The sequence below is a fragment of the Sus scrofa genome, chromosome 4, assembly GCF_054392235.1.
Source record: "Sus scrofa isolate SSC_HxYL_T2T_F1_AM1 chromosome 4, Sscrofa_HxYL_maternal_Yorkshire_Landrace_v2.0, whole genome shotgun sequence".
Lineage (NCBI taxonomy): Eukaryota > Metazoa > Chordata > Mammalia > Artiodactyla > Suidae > Sus > Sus scrofa.
The window spans coordinates 130,223,160-130,237,858 of record NC_139386.1 but is presented as its reverse complement, the minus strand read 5'-3'; the positions used below and the strand labels follow the sequence as shown (position 1 = coordinate 130,237,858).

General features: G+C 41.9%; 1 protein-coding gene across 4 annotated transcripts in view; it reads left to right on the top strand.

The window, feature by feature from the left end:
* Positions 1 to 14,699, top strand: part of BTBD8 (BTB domain containing 8) — a 91,224-nt gene that overhangs the window by 41,393 nt on the left and 35,132 nt on the right. For all 4 annotated transcript variants that reach the window (XM_021090239.2, XM_021090238.2, XM_085024004.1 and 1 more), the window contains 2 exons: positions 3,244 to 3,333; positions 14,552 to 14,632. In XM_021090239.2, coding sequence (XP_020945898.2) covers positions 3,244 to 3,333; positions 14,552 to 14,632 — 171 coding nt within the window. The remainder of the gene's footprint in view (positions 1 to 3,243; positions 3,334 to 14,551; positions 14,633 to 14,699) is intronic.

Sequence of the window (14,699 nt, the reverse complement as noted above, 5' to 3'; positions counted from 1 at the left end):
ATTTTACTATATGGAAGCTATTGAGAGACAGACATGTACTTTTTTTCCTTTTAAAACGAACATGTGTGTTCTGACCATACCTTTTCTCAATTCTGATCTAATGCTCGAAACTTAATGTCATGTTACTCCTTTTTTTCCCCACCCCTGGGGCATGTGTAAGTTCCCAGGTCAGGGATTAAACCTAAACTGTAGCCGTGACAACACCAAATCCCTAACTTCTAGGCCCCCAGGGAACTCCTGATGTGGTGTTATTCTTTATAACTAGCTATAAATACTAGTTTTGTGGTAAACCTTTTTATGTCAATGTGGCTTTTACCTTATACTTTTTTGCATGTGCTCATTTTTAGTTGGGTTGTGTATGTTCTTATATAGAGTTGTAGTTCTTACATATTATGGATTAAAGTTATTTGGCATGTGTATGTTTTGCAAATATTTCCTCCTAACATTTTGTTCATCTTTCCATTTTCTTAAAAATGACTTTAAAAGGATTGAAGTTTTAACTTTGTTAAAATTCCATAAAAAGAAAAAAAAAATGGAGTTCCCATTATGGCGCAGCAGGTTAAGAACCTGACATAGTGTCCAGGAGGATGGGAGTTTGATCCTTGGCTTCAATCAGTGGGTTAAGGATCCAGCATTGCCGCACGCTGCAGTGTAAGGTCACAGATTTGTCCAGGATCTGGCATTGCTGTGACTGTGGCATAGACCTGCAGCTGCAGCTCCAATTCAGCCCCTAGCCCAGGAACTTACATATGCTGCAGGTGTGGCCATAAAAAGAAAGAAAAATTTTTTGTTAAAATTTAAATGTTTGTGTTTTTTAAAAAACTGGTTCATGCTTTTTGCGTCCCAAGAAATCTTTGCCTACTCTAGGTTACAAAGATTTTCACCTGTTTTTCTAGAGATTTTATAGTATTAGATTTAGTCAATTTTGAGTTGATTTTTTTTTTTTCTTTTTGTCTTTTTTATCTAGGGCCACACCTGCAGCATATGGAGGTTCCCAGGCTAGGGGTCTAATCGGAGCTGTAGCCACCGGCCTACGCCAGAGCCATAGCAACGCGGGATCCGAGCTGAGTCTGCAACCTACACCACAGCTCACAGCAATGCTGGATCCTTAACCCACTGAGTGAGGCCAGGGATTGAACCCGCAACCTCCTGGTTCCTAGTCAGATTCGTTAACCACTGCGCCACGAAGGGAACTCCACTTTTGAGTTGATTTTTAGGTGTGGTGTGGGGTTGACTCGAGGTTCGTATTTTCCCGCCAGACCCCCAGTTTTAGCACCTTTAGTTGGTACGACTGTCTTTTCCCTGTGATGTTACCTTAACACCTTTGTTGAAAAGCAGTTGGCCATATGTGTGTGGTTTTGTTTTTGGACTCTCAGTTCCATTCTGGTGATCTTTCTATCCTTGCATCAATACCACATTGTCTTGATTATTATTGCTTTATAGTAAGTCTTGAATTCATGTCTTCCAACTTGTTTTTCTTCTGTTTGATGGTTATTTGTCTATTGTGGGTCCTTTGCATTTCCATATACATTTTAAAATCAACTTATTGACACTAAAAAAGCCGAGCCGATCGTGTTGAATCTAGAAATTAACGCAGGCAGAATAGATACGTTAACAGTTTTGGAACTTCACGTCCCTGAGTACAGTTCAGCTGTCTCTCTTAGGTCTTTTTAAATTATCTCAGTGATGTCTTATGGCTTTTAATTGTGCTTTTTTGTTACATTTGTTCCTGCGTATTTGACCTTTTTTGGTAATAGTGCAAATGAGATTCTTTTCCTTCCTTTTCTATATATTCGTTATTGTGTTTGATTACCTCTGGACGTTTTGTTGAAAATTTATAGGAATGATTTGATACTCCGGGCGGTATAACTTTACTGAAGACAGGGTGTCCTCTTGCTTCTGGCCAGCACTTAGGCTAGTGCAGATCACTTTAATTCAGTCAGGGATGGAGCTAATTCAGAGACGGACTTCAGTTCTAACAAGGGCTTATCTGGTTCCTATTTATTCTTCTCCAGTGGGACAGCCCTTCAGAGTCCGACTGAAATCCTGGGGCACCCACCAAATCCTCCCCTCTTGGCTGGACCCGCATTCTAATTCGTGTGCCTCCAAGCCTGTGAAGATTGCCAGAAGCTATGCTCCGTTTCTTAGCCTCTAAACCATGGGTTTTGCTTTCAGACCTGGCAGTTGCCTCGGTGGAAAAAATTAGCTCATATACTTGAATCACTTTGTTTGTCTTACCTCTTGCAGTTTGTCTCAAAAGCCACCACGATGGTAGCTTTCTGATGCCTTCAAATCATGCTTTCTTCCTTTTAATATGTAAGTGTTTGTGTGTGTGTGTAATATTTCCAAGCGATTTTCAGCAGGAGGGTTGGTCTGAGAAAACCTAGGAAACTATTACCAGAAGGGTTTTTTTCTTCTTCCTCTCCGCCTCCACTCTTGTACCCTAACCTTGCTAGAATAGTCACATTTTTCTCTCTATCTCGTTTGCTGTTATATTCCTGAGAAGAGTGCCTAGCACAGAATAGAAGTCAGTAGATATTTGCCGAAAGAAAGAATGGATGAATATGGGTTTTCTGCCATGGCACAGTGGCTTAAGAATCTGACTGCAGCGGCTTAGGTTGCTGTGGAAGCCCAGGTTCAATCCCTGGCCTGGCACCGCAGCTGTGGCGTGGGTCACACTTGCAGCTTGGATTCAGCAGCTGACCCAGGAACCCCCATATGCTTCGAGTGTGGCCATAAAATTAAAAAAAAAAAAAAAGAAGATGAACTAACATTCTCTCTGAAAAGATAGAATGACATTCAGAAATAAGTATCTTTCCTGTCATTTTCTCAAACTTCAGAGAGAGCTGTTGTTGAGCTTGATTAGGGCAAGTTCTGAACTGGAACTCAGGACCTTTAGAGTTCTGGTTTCTTACTGATGTTTCCTCAAGACATTAAGTAACATCTTTTGGTCTTTATTTCTCTATTTGTAAATGATTTACCTCTCTGCTACTCATGGAAATTGTTATTAAAATTTAAGCGCTTTCAAGAGAAAAAAATTTAAAAGATGGAAAGGACATTGGAATTAATGTTTTTATCAAGCAATCAAAATACTTAGTTATAAATATAGGCTTAACAATTTGTATCGTAATAATATACCAGGAATACAAACAAGCGAGCTCGTTACCATGTTTTAAGATTAACGATGAAGAGTCTCCCATTGTGCATAAACGTTTGCCTGTGTTCTTCCCCTTTTCCCTCCAGAGCCATTTTAAGTGCCAGATCTAGTTATTTTGCTGCGATGCTGAGTGGCTGTTGGGCTGAAAGCTCCCAGGAGTACATCACTCTTCAAGGGTAAGCATAATTTTTACAAGGCAGCTCGCCTGCAAACGATTGCGAGTAACCCCTCATACAAAGCACTTCTCATGAGTCTGATTTCCCTGTGTGTTCAGTGAAAGGCTTCTCATGTGGTGGAATTCAGCAGGGTACAGATTCGGAAAAGGAGAGGTATGTGGGGGCATGCAGTCAGAGAGTGTTGGTCTTCTCAGACCGCCGTAACAAAATAAATCAGCCTGGATGCTTTAAACAGCAGAACTTCGTTTGCTGACAGCTCTGCAAGATCCAGGTACCAGCAAAATGAGGAGTGAGAGCTCTTTCCTGGGCACTGGGTCCTCGGGTTGTGGAGAGGACAGTGCCCTGTGATTGAGCCGTGGTGAATCTTCACACTTGGTGGCAATTGATGGAAACTGCTGAAACACTCACCAAGAGATGAAATGGTGAGCTGGAGTATTTTCTGGTCCTAGATGGTCCCTGTGAGAAGCTCTAGCGAGCAACGTGGGGGAGGACCTTCTCATAGGAGGTTGCCTGGGCGTTGAGGGGGCCTCTCAGCCCTGCGTCCTTCTCGCTGCTCCTGTTGCTTCGGGTCATTTTAGGCTGGAGGCTTGGGTGTGGAATGGCGAGAGGGCTGATTCCTCGACAGTGAGGCACGGAAAGGACTGATAAGTTCTGACTGGTTTTCAGACGGGCCTATTCTCTTAAGCCTTCTAGGTTACAACGGTCTGGTTCCCTTACTAACTAAAAGCATCCCCAAATGCCTTGCATTTTGTAATTTCTAACTCCATAAAAAAATGGAAAACTGAAATATCAGGATATAGAATGTGTTTTTATTCTGTCTTTTCATATTTCACTTATTTAATAGAAATGAAATGCATATGCAGAGGAATGTAAACCCCTTATCTTTCATTCCAGGATTTTTCGAGAGTTCCATTTTAGTTACAGTACTTACCACAATTTCAGCACACGTCACACTGTATTTTGCTGCCTATCTTTTAGGTATGGTTTCAGCAACTGCCACCACTAGTGATTTCGGTTATGCATCCATGGAATTATATGGATGCCTTTGCAACAGTGTATTTTTTAAACGGGGGGAGAAAAGACCAGGCTAATGAAATAGTAATAAGGAGAAAATCGTGGAGGATGTAAAATTCCCATAATCACCAAGTTTTCCCTTGATGTTGCTCCTAAAATAGACTGCCTCTCTCTTTGTCCCCCACATGCATAACATACATGGAAGGTTTATTTTTCCTCTTCTTTTTTTTTTTCGGTCTCCCACAATATAGCATCAAAGCATAATGTGAACTGCTTCGGTGTTAAAAAAAGTAACATTTGCATCTGAGTAACGCCGTTGTCTGTCATCTGAGCTCCTCTTTTATTTATTAAATTTTTAAATTCAGATATAGTTGACATAGTATTTGTATTAGTGGTAGGCATGTAACGCAAAGATTTGATGTGTTATGTACATGTATTGTGCATTGATTACCAAATAAATGAATTGACATCATCACAGTTAAAATTTTTTTTCTTATGATGTGGACTTTCAAGGTCTGTCCTCCTGGCAGCTTTGAAATATGCAATACGGTTTTGCTGACTCTAGCACCTTGTTCTGCATTTCACCCCAGGACTTATCTCACACCCGGAAGCTCGTTCCTTTTGGATACCGTCTCCCATGTTGCCCACCCCTCCTCCCCCTGCCTCTGGCAACCACCAGGTTGCTTCTGGCTGTGGAAGATTTTACACGTCACGCAGTTTATTAATCGGAGGGTAAAAGGAATGTGTAGTTGAAGCAGTTGGTGAAATTTTATCATCACTGTTGAAAAACAACCCGAAAGATGTGTGTATCCTACCAATAATCTCTTCCTTTGTAGTGAATTTAAAATATCTGCTGAATCGGAGTTCCCTTCCTGGTGCAGCGGAAACGAATCCAACTAGGAACCATGAGGTTGCAGGTTTGATCCCTGGCCTCACTCAGTGGGTTAAGGATCCAGTGTTGCCTTGGGCTGTGGTGTAGGTTGACGACGTGGCTCGGATCTGGTGTTGCTGTGGCTGTGGTGTAGGACGGCAGCTATAGCTCCGATTCCACCCCTAGCCTGGGAACCTCCATGTGCCGCAGGTGTAGACCTAAAAGGACAAAAGACAAATATATATATATACACAGCTGCTGAATATAAGACTAGGGATAGTACTGGCAGAGGTGAGAATTTCTCGAAGTATGTCAATCCTAGGGATAGTCTCTCTAGAGTAGCCTTAGAAACGTGCCCAGAGACTCTGTTTCAGATATTTTAGACATAATTTTTTTTTCTTTTTAGGGCTGTACCCACGGCACATGGAAGTTCCCAGGCGAGGGGGTCAAATCTGAGCTACAGCTGCCAGCCTACACCACAGCAACACAGGATCCAAGCTGCATCTGCGACCTACACCACAGCTCATAGCAACGCCTGATCCCCGACCCACTGAGTGAGGCCAGGGATTGAACCCACATCCTCATGGATACTAGTTGGATTTGTTTCTGCTGTGCCACAACGGGAACTCCTAGACATAATTTTTAAAAACTGTCAATGTACTCTCATTAGAACTGAGTTCAATAAATATTTAAATGGAGAAATAACCTAGTTTGACCCAGAGTGCAACTTTTTGGCATTTATTAAAAATCATGTAATAGACGCAAACTATTGCCCTCAGAATAGATAAGCAGTGAGGTCCTGCTGTATAGCAGTGGGAACTGTATCTAGTCACTGACGGTGGAGGGTAAGGTGAGAAAAAGCATGTGTGTGTGTGACGGGGTCACTTTGCTGTACAGTAGGAAGCTGACAGAACACGGTAAACCAGCTGTACTGGAAAAAATAAAAGTCATTTTAAATAAATCATGTGATTCTGTGCAGTGAGATAAAGGTTAGAGTATGTGATTATAGGATATTATTCCACAGCAGGGGAAGGTAATTTATAGCACTCGTATGGCTAATTTCCTAAAAGAAATCTTAGTGCCTTGTGGGTTTCGTGGCTTTTACCTCTATCACGTATACCTTTATTCCTCTCTCCAAATAGAGTCTGTCCTCCGCGATGATAATACCTTTACAATAACATAGACTTCCTAGGCTTCTTCCACATTCACGATCCCCTTGAGTTTTCAGAATCAGTCCTTGAGAGCCCAGGCGTGTTCACATATTACAGATGAGGAAGACTGAGGTCAGATAAGTTAAATGTCGTCCTGGGCTTCCCGGGTAAATAAGTGCGTGTGCTGAATGTTTGTTTGTTGAGTCTTCATTCTAAATCCATTCCACTGTCGTCACGGGAGAAATGTAAAGTGTCCCGTGCCATGTGTTCCTGAGCTGGCTCACATTGCTCCTCTCCACTGTCTGAGCCAGTGGTTTTCCCGTGGGACCCTAAAGTTCCTGGCAGGGATGTGAGGGGAAATACGGCATGAGGTTGGGGTATGAGGAGAAGGCCATTTGGGAAGGGACACGACTTCAACCAGAGGTGCTCAACTTTCATCCGTCCTGTATTGCTCAGGAGGACCTCTGGCTCTAGCTCCAGGGGTAAAGGCAGTCTGCAGTCTACACGTACGAGTGATCAGAGCCTTCAAAACACACGGGCTTTTCAAGGTGGAGTCTGTTTAGAAGGACGTCAGTAGCTGGGAAGGGAGTAGCCGCTCACCTGCTGGTCTCTGTGCTGCCACCTGTAATTGTCCATCTGTCATTATGACGGAGCTCATGGATGCATATCTCCCCTTATAATACGGCTTGACTGCTGCTGACTAACTTGAGTGGTTTGTTCAAGCGAAAGCCAGATAGAAGTAGCCACATTTGTTTCCAACCACGATTCCAAGTAAGTAGACTGTACATTGAAGCAGTGGCAGCCGTGAGCAAGCCCACTCCCCTCCCAGCATTTTCCTTCCCTTCTGTTGTGGGCAAGGCTCTCCTCCTTACGGATCATCTCACCCAGAGCTGCTGTTTCAGCAGTGGAGGCTCACTCCTAATCGGCTTATTCACGTCTAATAATGCTGCCACACTGGAAATAAGGACACATTTCTTTTTGGTTTGACTTTTTTTTTTTTTTTTAATCTTGCTTGATAAAGCAAGGTTTTCTAACACTGAAATGAAAGAAGAGAGTATTTCCTGACAGATTCTGGGTTTTATCTCCAGCCTTTATTGTCATCACATGGAATGTTTTGCTTTTCCCACTCGTATCACGTATCAAATCGACTGTCAAATTATCACCTCAAATGTTATTGGTATCATGGTGTATAAAGCTATCGGAAGGCTAAAGGGGATTTAGGAATTTTACTTTTAAAAACAAAAACAAAAACACATCTTATAGGAATTTTTATGTTGTTACAAAATAATCTGCAAAACAATTTCTCTTTTCACATTAATTTATGTCATAAGCCCGGGTAGATGCTTTCAGGGGCAGTGTGGTATAGCAGAAAGATGAGGGACTTTGGTGTCCTTATAGGAAGTCCTATATCCAGTTCTAAATTTTGCATGATTTTGGAGGCATTGCTTACCTTCCTAAGCTTCCCAAGATGTGAGATACAGTAAGGGGATGAGACAGAGTAAGGAAAAACCTGATGTGATGCTTAGTACATATAGTACGTAGTACTCATTCGTATTTGTCATTTTTATTCGCTCCCTTGATTAGAATGTTCTCGTTTTCTAGAGAGAAAGGGTTCAGGTGAGAGCTGTTATCAGCACCGGGACAGCAGGGCCCGCTTTGCTTGGTCAGCACCCTCTCTTGGGACTGCGTCCCTGTTGCAGGTCTGCAGAGTGGTTAGTGCAGTGGCTTCGAATTGAAATCCTGGGACTTCCCATCGTGGCTCAGCGGTTACTGAACCTGACTGGCATCCATGAGGACATGGGTTTGATCCCTGGCCTCATTCAGTGGGTTAAGGAACTGGCGTTGCCGTAGGCTGTGGGTATAGGTCACAGACGGGGCTCGGATCCCACATTGCTGTGGCTGTGTCTGTGGTGTTTCTGCAGCTGCAGCCCTAAAAGACAAAAAGACCAAAAAAAAAAAAAAAAAAAAAATCCTGTCTGTCCTTACAGAAAAGAACTCAGTGTGTTTAATGAGTTGGTAGCTCAAAGATGTAATGCACATGGTATTTTTAAGAGGCACAGCCTTCAGTAAGCTGAGGGGGGGGGTAGAGTCCTGTAATCCTAGGAGGGCAGTCCTATAACCCCCGGCCCCAAGTTGGGAAGTGAGGGAGAGCATTGCAAGGAAGTTCTCCTGGTGAGGAAAGGGGGAGATTTTCCACATCCTCTACTGGAAGTTGAGCCACAGCCCCTATTTCTGTAAAGAAACCCCACATGTTTCCACTCCACAGAAACAGAAGTCTTTCAGTGGTGGCTTGGGCTTTGGAGCGTGAATTTGGATTTTCTCATCTCCTTTGGGAGATTCTGGGATTGCTCTGAACCTTCTGATCTTTTGAACTAGAAGTCAGGGCACCTTTCTCTTCTGACTAAAATCCTTCAGTGCCTTCCCATCATAATGAGAATTAAACCCAAATCTTTATCGTAGTCTGTAAGAACCTGTATGATTTGGTATGACCTGGCCACAGGCTTTTCCCAGATTATCCCACCTAAAATAGCTGCAGCCCAATTGCCTAGTTACCTTCTTCTTTGTTATTCTGTTGTATTGTGTTCATGATGCTTTTCACTTTTAAAATTATCTTCTTTGTGCATTTGTGGACAAGTTTATTGTCCATGTCTTTTCTCTGGGATGTAAGCTTCTTGTATCCTCAAGGTCTAGAATAGAGCCTGTCATTCAATAAATATTGGCTGTAGGAGTTCCTGTCATGGCTCAGTGGTTAGAGAATCCAGCTAGGAACCATGAGGTTGTGGGTTCGATCCCTGGTCTTGCTCAGTAGGTTAGGGATCCGGTGTTGGCATGAGCTGTGGTGTAGGTTGCAGACGTGGCTTAGATCCTGTGTTGCTGTGGCTCTGATGTAGGCTGGCAGCGACAGCTCCGACTGGACCCCTAGCCCAGGAACCTCCATATGCTGCGCGAGTGGCCCTAAAAAAGGCAAAAAGACCAAAAAAAAAATATATATATATATATATAGAGAGAGAGAGAGAGAAGAGAGAGAGACAGTGTAAATGAGCAACTGAATGCAGGAATGAGTCTCTAGTTACCTTAGCCAGTGCTCCCCGTCCCAGGAACCTGAAACTTGAGGAAGCACAGATTTTAGACTGGGTGCATGTTATCTCTGATCTTAGCGCTCTGTCCGCTCATAGGCTTTTCTTTTTTCTAACTCCAAGTATATGTAATGCCATCTGCAAACTTTATTTGAATTACATTTAAATGGGAATAGTGCTTTAAATCATTCCATTGAAACTATGGGCTATTGCAGTAATCCATTGTTGTTTTTTGTTTGTTTGTTTGTTTTCAGGTCAGTTGATCATGTCTTTGTAAACATTTTTGGTAAGAATACAAATGACAACAACAGTGAGAGTGCAGTTTAATAAAACAGCTATCAAGACAGCAGGAAAACAGTTTCATGCTGTTTTTATAGCTATCATACATATTGATATATGAGCTCAAATGTCTAGCTTTTCCTATTTATTTTAATAAAGCTACTGTTATTTTTTCTCAGTCCTTATCATCCTTTGCTGAAATATGTCAAGTCTTAGCAGAAATTATTCTTTCGACCTAAACGGTCAATCCTCGTTAACATGGATACAAATGCTCTTGAAATTTTGAGAAAAAGTATATGGAGTCTAACAATTGTGCCAGTGTTTCAGATTAATAGACTACAGATAATAAGGCAATTATTCTGAGATCAAAGCTTATCATATCCATGTATATAAATGAGAAGATCTAGAGATTTGACTTTCCTCTAGGTATTAGAGATGTAGAGTTTTGAATCAGCAGGAATCAGTATTTAGCCATGGTAGGGGCCAGTAAATCTTTATTAAATTAATTGAGAAATATTTCTATGTTTTTAACTCATTATTCCTTCTGAAGGTTTGGAAGAGGCTTGTAAGTACCCTAAAAAGTCAGTCATTAAATATTCATTAGACATTTATTGAGCATATATTATTTAAAGCCAAAGAAGCAAAGCAAACACCTTTCTCAGTCCTACCCTGAGGGACTCCATTTTTTTTTTCTTCCTGCCATCCTTCTTCTGTTCCTTTAGCAGACATTAGAGACGATGCCTAACAAACTGTGAAGGTCTTATCAGCACTGTCCCCACCCTGCTTCCCCTGCAGAACTCCATATTATGTGGGGGAAAGAGATTCTTTTCATCCTGGGGGACAGTGCTGACATCCTGCTGGTAGTAGATGCAAAGGTAAATGAGACATGAATCCTGCTCTTACAGAGCCCAGTTCAGAAGGAGAAACAAATATGAAAATGAAGATATTACAAGTCAGTTTGATATGATAATGAGTGTGTGTGTGTGTGTGTGTGTGAGAGAGATACTGCTTAAGCGCCCAGGCTTTGGAGTCTGGATTTAGATTCCAAAATCCCAGTGCAATCCGCCTAGAATTTTTTTTTCCTCTGTCTTTTTAGGGCCATACCTGCAGCATATGGCAGTTCCCAGGCTAGGGGTCAAATTGGAGCTGCAGCTGCCGGCCTACACCATAGTCACAGCCATGCCAGATCCAAGCTGCATCAGCAACCTACACCACAGCTCTTGGCAACACCGGATCCTTAACCCACTGAGCAAGGCCAGGGATTGAACTCACATCCTCACTGATACTAGTGGGGTTCATTACCCACTCAGCCACAACGAGAACTCCAGCCTGCCTGGATTTAAATTCCAGTGCCATCACTAGCCATTTGGCCTTGGGCAAGTTACTTTTTTTTTTTCCCAGCACCCACCCCCATGGGCAAGCTACTTAATTTCAATTTTTTCTTCTATAAAATGAGACAAATGATAATATATACTATTGAGTTGTTATGATTAAATGAGTTAATGGCACCCAAAACATAAATGCTCAATAGATGTTATTATTTATGTTTAACATTCAGTGATTTTTTTTTTCTACTTTGAGAGTATTAAGGAGACAGTCAGAGATAAAGAGCCACATGTCTTGTGTCTAAAAGATGAAACACCTCTACGTAGGGAGAGAATTTTAAGCAGAGCGAACAGTATGTGCTAAGGCATGGATGTATAAGGAATTATAAGTAGTTAGTTTAGGTATAGGAAATGTTATTTTTACTTATCTTGGAACAGCTACTAGAGAGGGAGAACCAGAGATCAGATGATAAAGAACATTATACATCAAGCTAAGGGATTTTGGGTTTTTTTCCCCTATGCTATGCGGAAGTGTTGAAGGGTTTCAAGATCAGGGACTTATATCAAATTTACATTTTAGCAAAGTCACTCCAAAGCAGTGTGGGACATGCGATGCGAGGAGATGATTTCAGGCAAGAAGCCTGCGTGAGATGATCCTTAGAGTACGGATGAGAGAAACTGGGAGACTAGCCCAGGGCAGTGGGAGGGGGAAAGAGACAGCAGAGGCTGAATTCAAGAAAGTTATGAAACTATAAAATGACAGGATATAATGAGGGAGAAGATTAAGATGAACCTTCCGCCCTAACTTAGGCATCTAGATTCTTCTTCTTCCTGTTATTCCTGTTTTGTTGTTGTGAATTATCCAGCAGCCTTTGGAGCTTGGTCAGGGCGATCTCTGGATGAGAGGTGCCTGGATTTCTGCTTTCTTCTCTGCCGAACCCACGGGAGGAGGTGGAGGAGAAGGAGGGCATCTGCCGTCCGTCTCTGCTATTTGGTGGAGTTTTAAAGTGGACCCAACAAATAGCACACTTTCTTCCTGCTCAAAATAAGACAGAAGAGTCAGCAAATGAATTTAGAAAACCTTTCCTTGGAGTTCCCTGGTGGCTCAGTGGGTTAAGGACCCAACATTGTCACTGTTGTGGCTCTGGTTACTGGGTTGGTTACTAGTTATTCCTGTGGCACGGGTTTGATCCCTGGCCTGGGAACTTTTGATAAAAACTGTTCGAGCACATAAATTGTGTTTTAACACAGGAGCCAAAGTTGATTTGGTTGCCCTGTCTGCTCTGCGACAGCCCCCCTGAGAGAAAGTCCGAATCTGGACAGCAGGTGCACCTCTTGCGGATTACCTCTTACCACGGGTTCAGCAGAGAGGAAAGGAGAGAAGGAATCCGGTTACCTCTCCATCAACAGCCAGTGGTGGTTGTCCAAGCAGATACTTCACCCCCCTTGGTACAGAGAAAGAAGAGGGTGGGATAAGGTGCGAGAAGCCCTGTAACAGTGCTTTGAATAAGATAATAATAACAGAAAAAAAGACCAAATCAGAATGTTGGGAGAGGTTAAGAAGGAGAAGGTCATGAATTTGGAGTTGGAGGTCCAGGGGTCAGTGAGACGTGGAGATGATCACTCCAGACTACTGCTGAAGTCACAGCTTTGCTTAAGTCTCTGTAACAAGGATGTTGGCATATCCAGAGCCACTGGAGAGACCATACAAATTAAGACATCTGCGAGTTCTCTTGTGGCGCAGCAGGTTGAGGATCTGGTATTGTCAGTATAGTGACTTTGGTTACTGCTGGTCCAGGAACTTTCAAAGCCATGGGTGCAGCCAAAAAAAAAAAAAAAAAAAAGAAGAAGAAGACCGGAGGCCATTTGTCAGAGATGCTAAGGAGAGGATTTCTTTCTTCTTTATTTTATTTATTTGTTTTTTGGTCTTTTTTGCCTCTTCTAGGGCCACTTCCTGCGGCATGTGGAGGTTTCCAGGCTAGGGGTCTAATCGGAGCCTTAGCCACCAGCCTACGCCAGAGCCACAGCAACACCAGATCCGAGCCATGTCTGCAACCTACACCACAGCCCACGGCAACGCCAGGTCCTTAACCCACTGAGCAAGGGCAGGGATCGAACCCACAACCTCATGGTTCCTAGTCAGATTCGTTAACCAATGCGCCGTGATGGGAACGCCTCTTCTTTTATTTTTAATTTTTATTTTATATTGGGGTACAGTTGATTTACAATGTTGTGTTAGTTTCAGGTGTACAGCAGTGATTCAGTTATACATATACATACCTCCATTCTTTTTCAGATTCTTTCCCATATAGATTATTACAGAGTATTGAGTAGAGTTCCCTTGTGCTACACAGTAGGTTACTGTTGGTTATCTAGTATGTATATAGTAGTAGGTATATGTTAATTCCAACCTCTTAGTTTATATCCCCCCCACCTTTCCTCTTTGGTAACCCTAAGTTTGCTTTCTAAGTTTATGAGTCTGTTTCTGTTCCATAAATAAATTCATTTGTCTTTCTGACTTACTTCACTTAGTATGAGAATCTTTAGGTCCATCGTATTGCTGCAAATGGCAATATTCTTTCTTTTTTTACGGCCAAGTAATGTTCCACTGTTATTTATATATATTTATATATGTATATATATATGTATATGTGTGTGTGTGTATACACACACACAATCACATCTTCTTTATCCATTCGTCCGTTGACGGACATGTAGATTGCTTCTAGGTCTTGGCTATTGTAAATAGCCCTGCAGTAAACATTGGGGTGTATCAATCTTTCCGAATTATGATTTTCTCCAAATATATGCCTAGGAGTGGGACTGCTGGATCAAAATGGTAGTTCTATTCTTGTTTTTTTAAGGAAACTTCATACTGTTCTCCTTAGTGGTTGTACCAATTTACATTGCCACCAACAGTGTAGGAGAGTCCCTTTTCTCCATACCCTCGAGGAGAGATTTCTTAATGAGCCAGAGACTAGACTATGACTTCTAAGGTCCTTCTGACTTTGTCTATTATGGAAGATGCTCAACAAATAATCAATGATTTTATAACATACTAATAACATTTTATAACCTAAAAAGTTCATAGCTGTAGTTATACTTCATTTTAAATCAGTGCCATACCTGCATGGATGTTATTTGAAGAATAGATTCTTTAGATAAAAATGAGATTAGAAATTTATCTTGGAGTTCCCTTGGTGGCTCAGCAGCAACAAACCTGACTAGTATCCATGAGGACATGAGTTCGATCCCTGGCCTCATTCAGTGGGTTAAAGATCCAGCGTTGCTGTGGCTGTGGTGTAGGCCAGCAGCTGTAACTCCGATTCCGCCCCTAGCCTGGGAACTTCCGTATGTTGCGGGTGCGGCCCTAAAAAGCAAAAAAACAAAAAAACAAAACTTTATCTTAGCTAGAAGTTTACGGGAAAGTAGAATGTATCATTGGTATCAAATAAACCTTGATTATTCCTGAATTTGAGTTTAGTTTTCTTTTATTTTCAGAATAAGCCATGTGGAAATGAACATTATGATGCATTTTATATATGGAGGAACTTTGGACTTCCCAGAAAAAGCTAATGTTGGGTATGTATTATTTTTTAATGATTTTAAGTATAAAAATATTAATATTTGTGGCTTCTTTTTTTTTTTT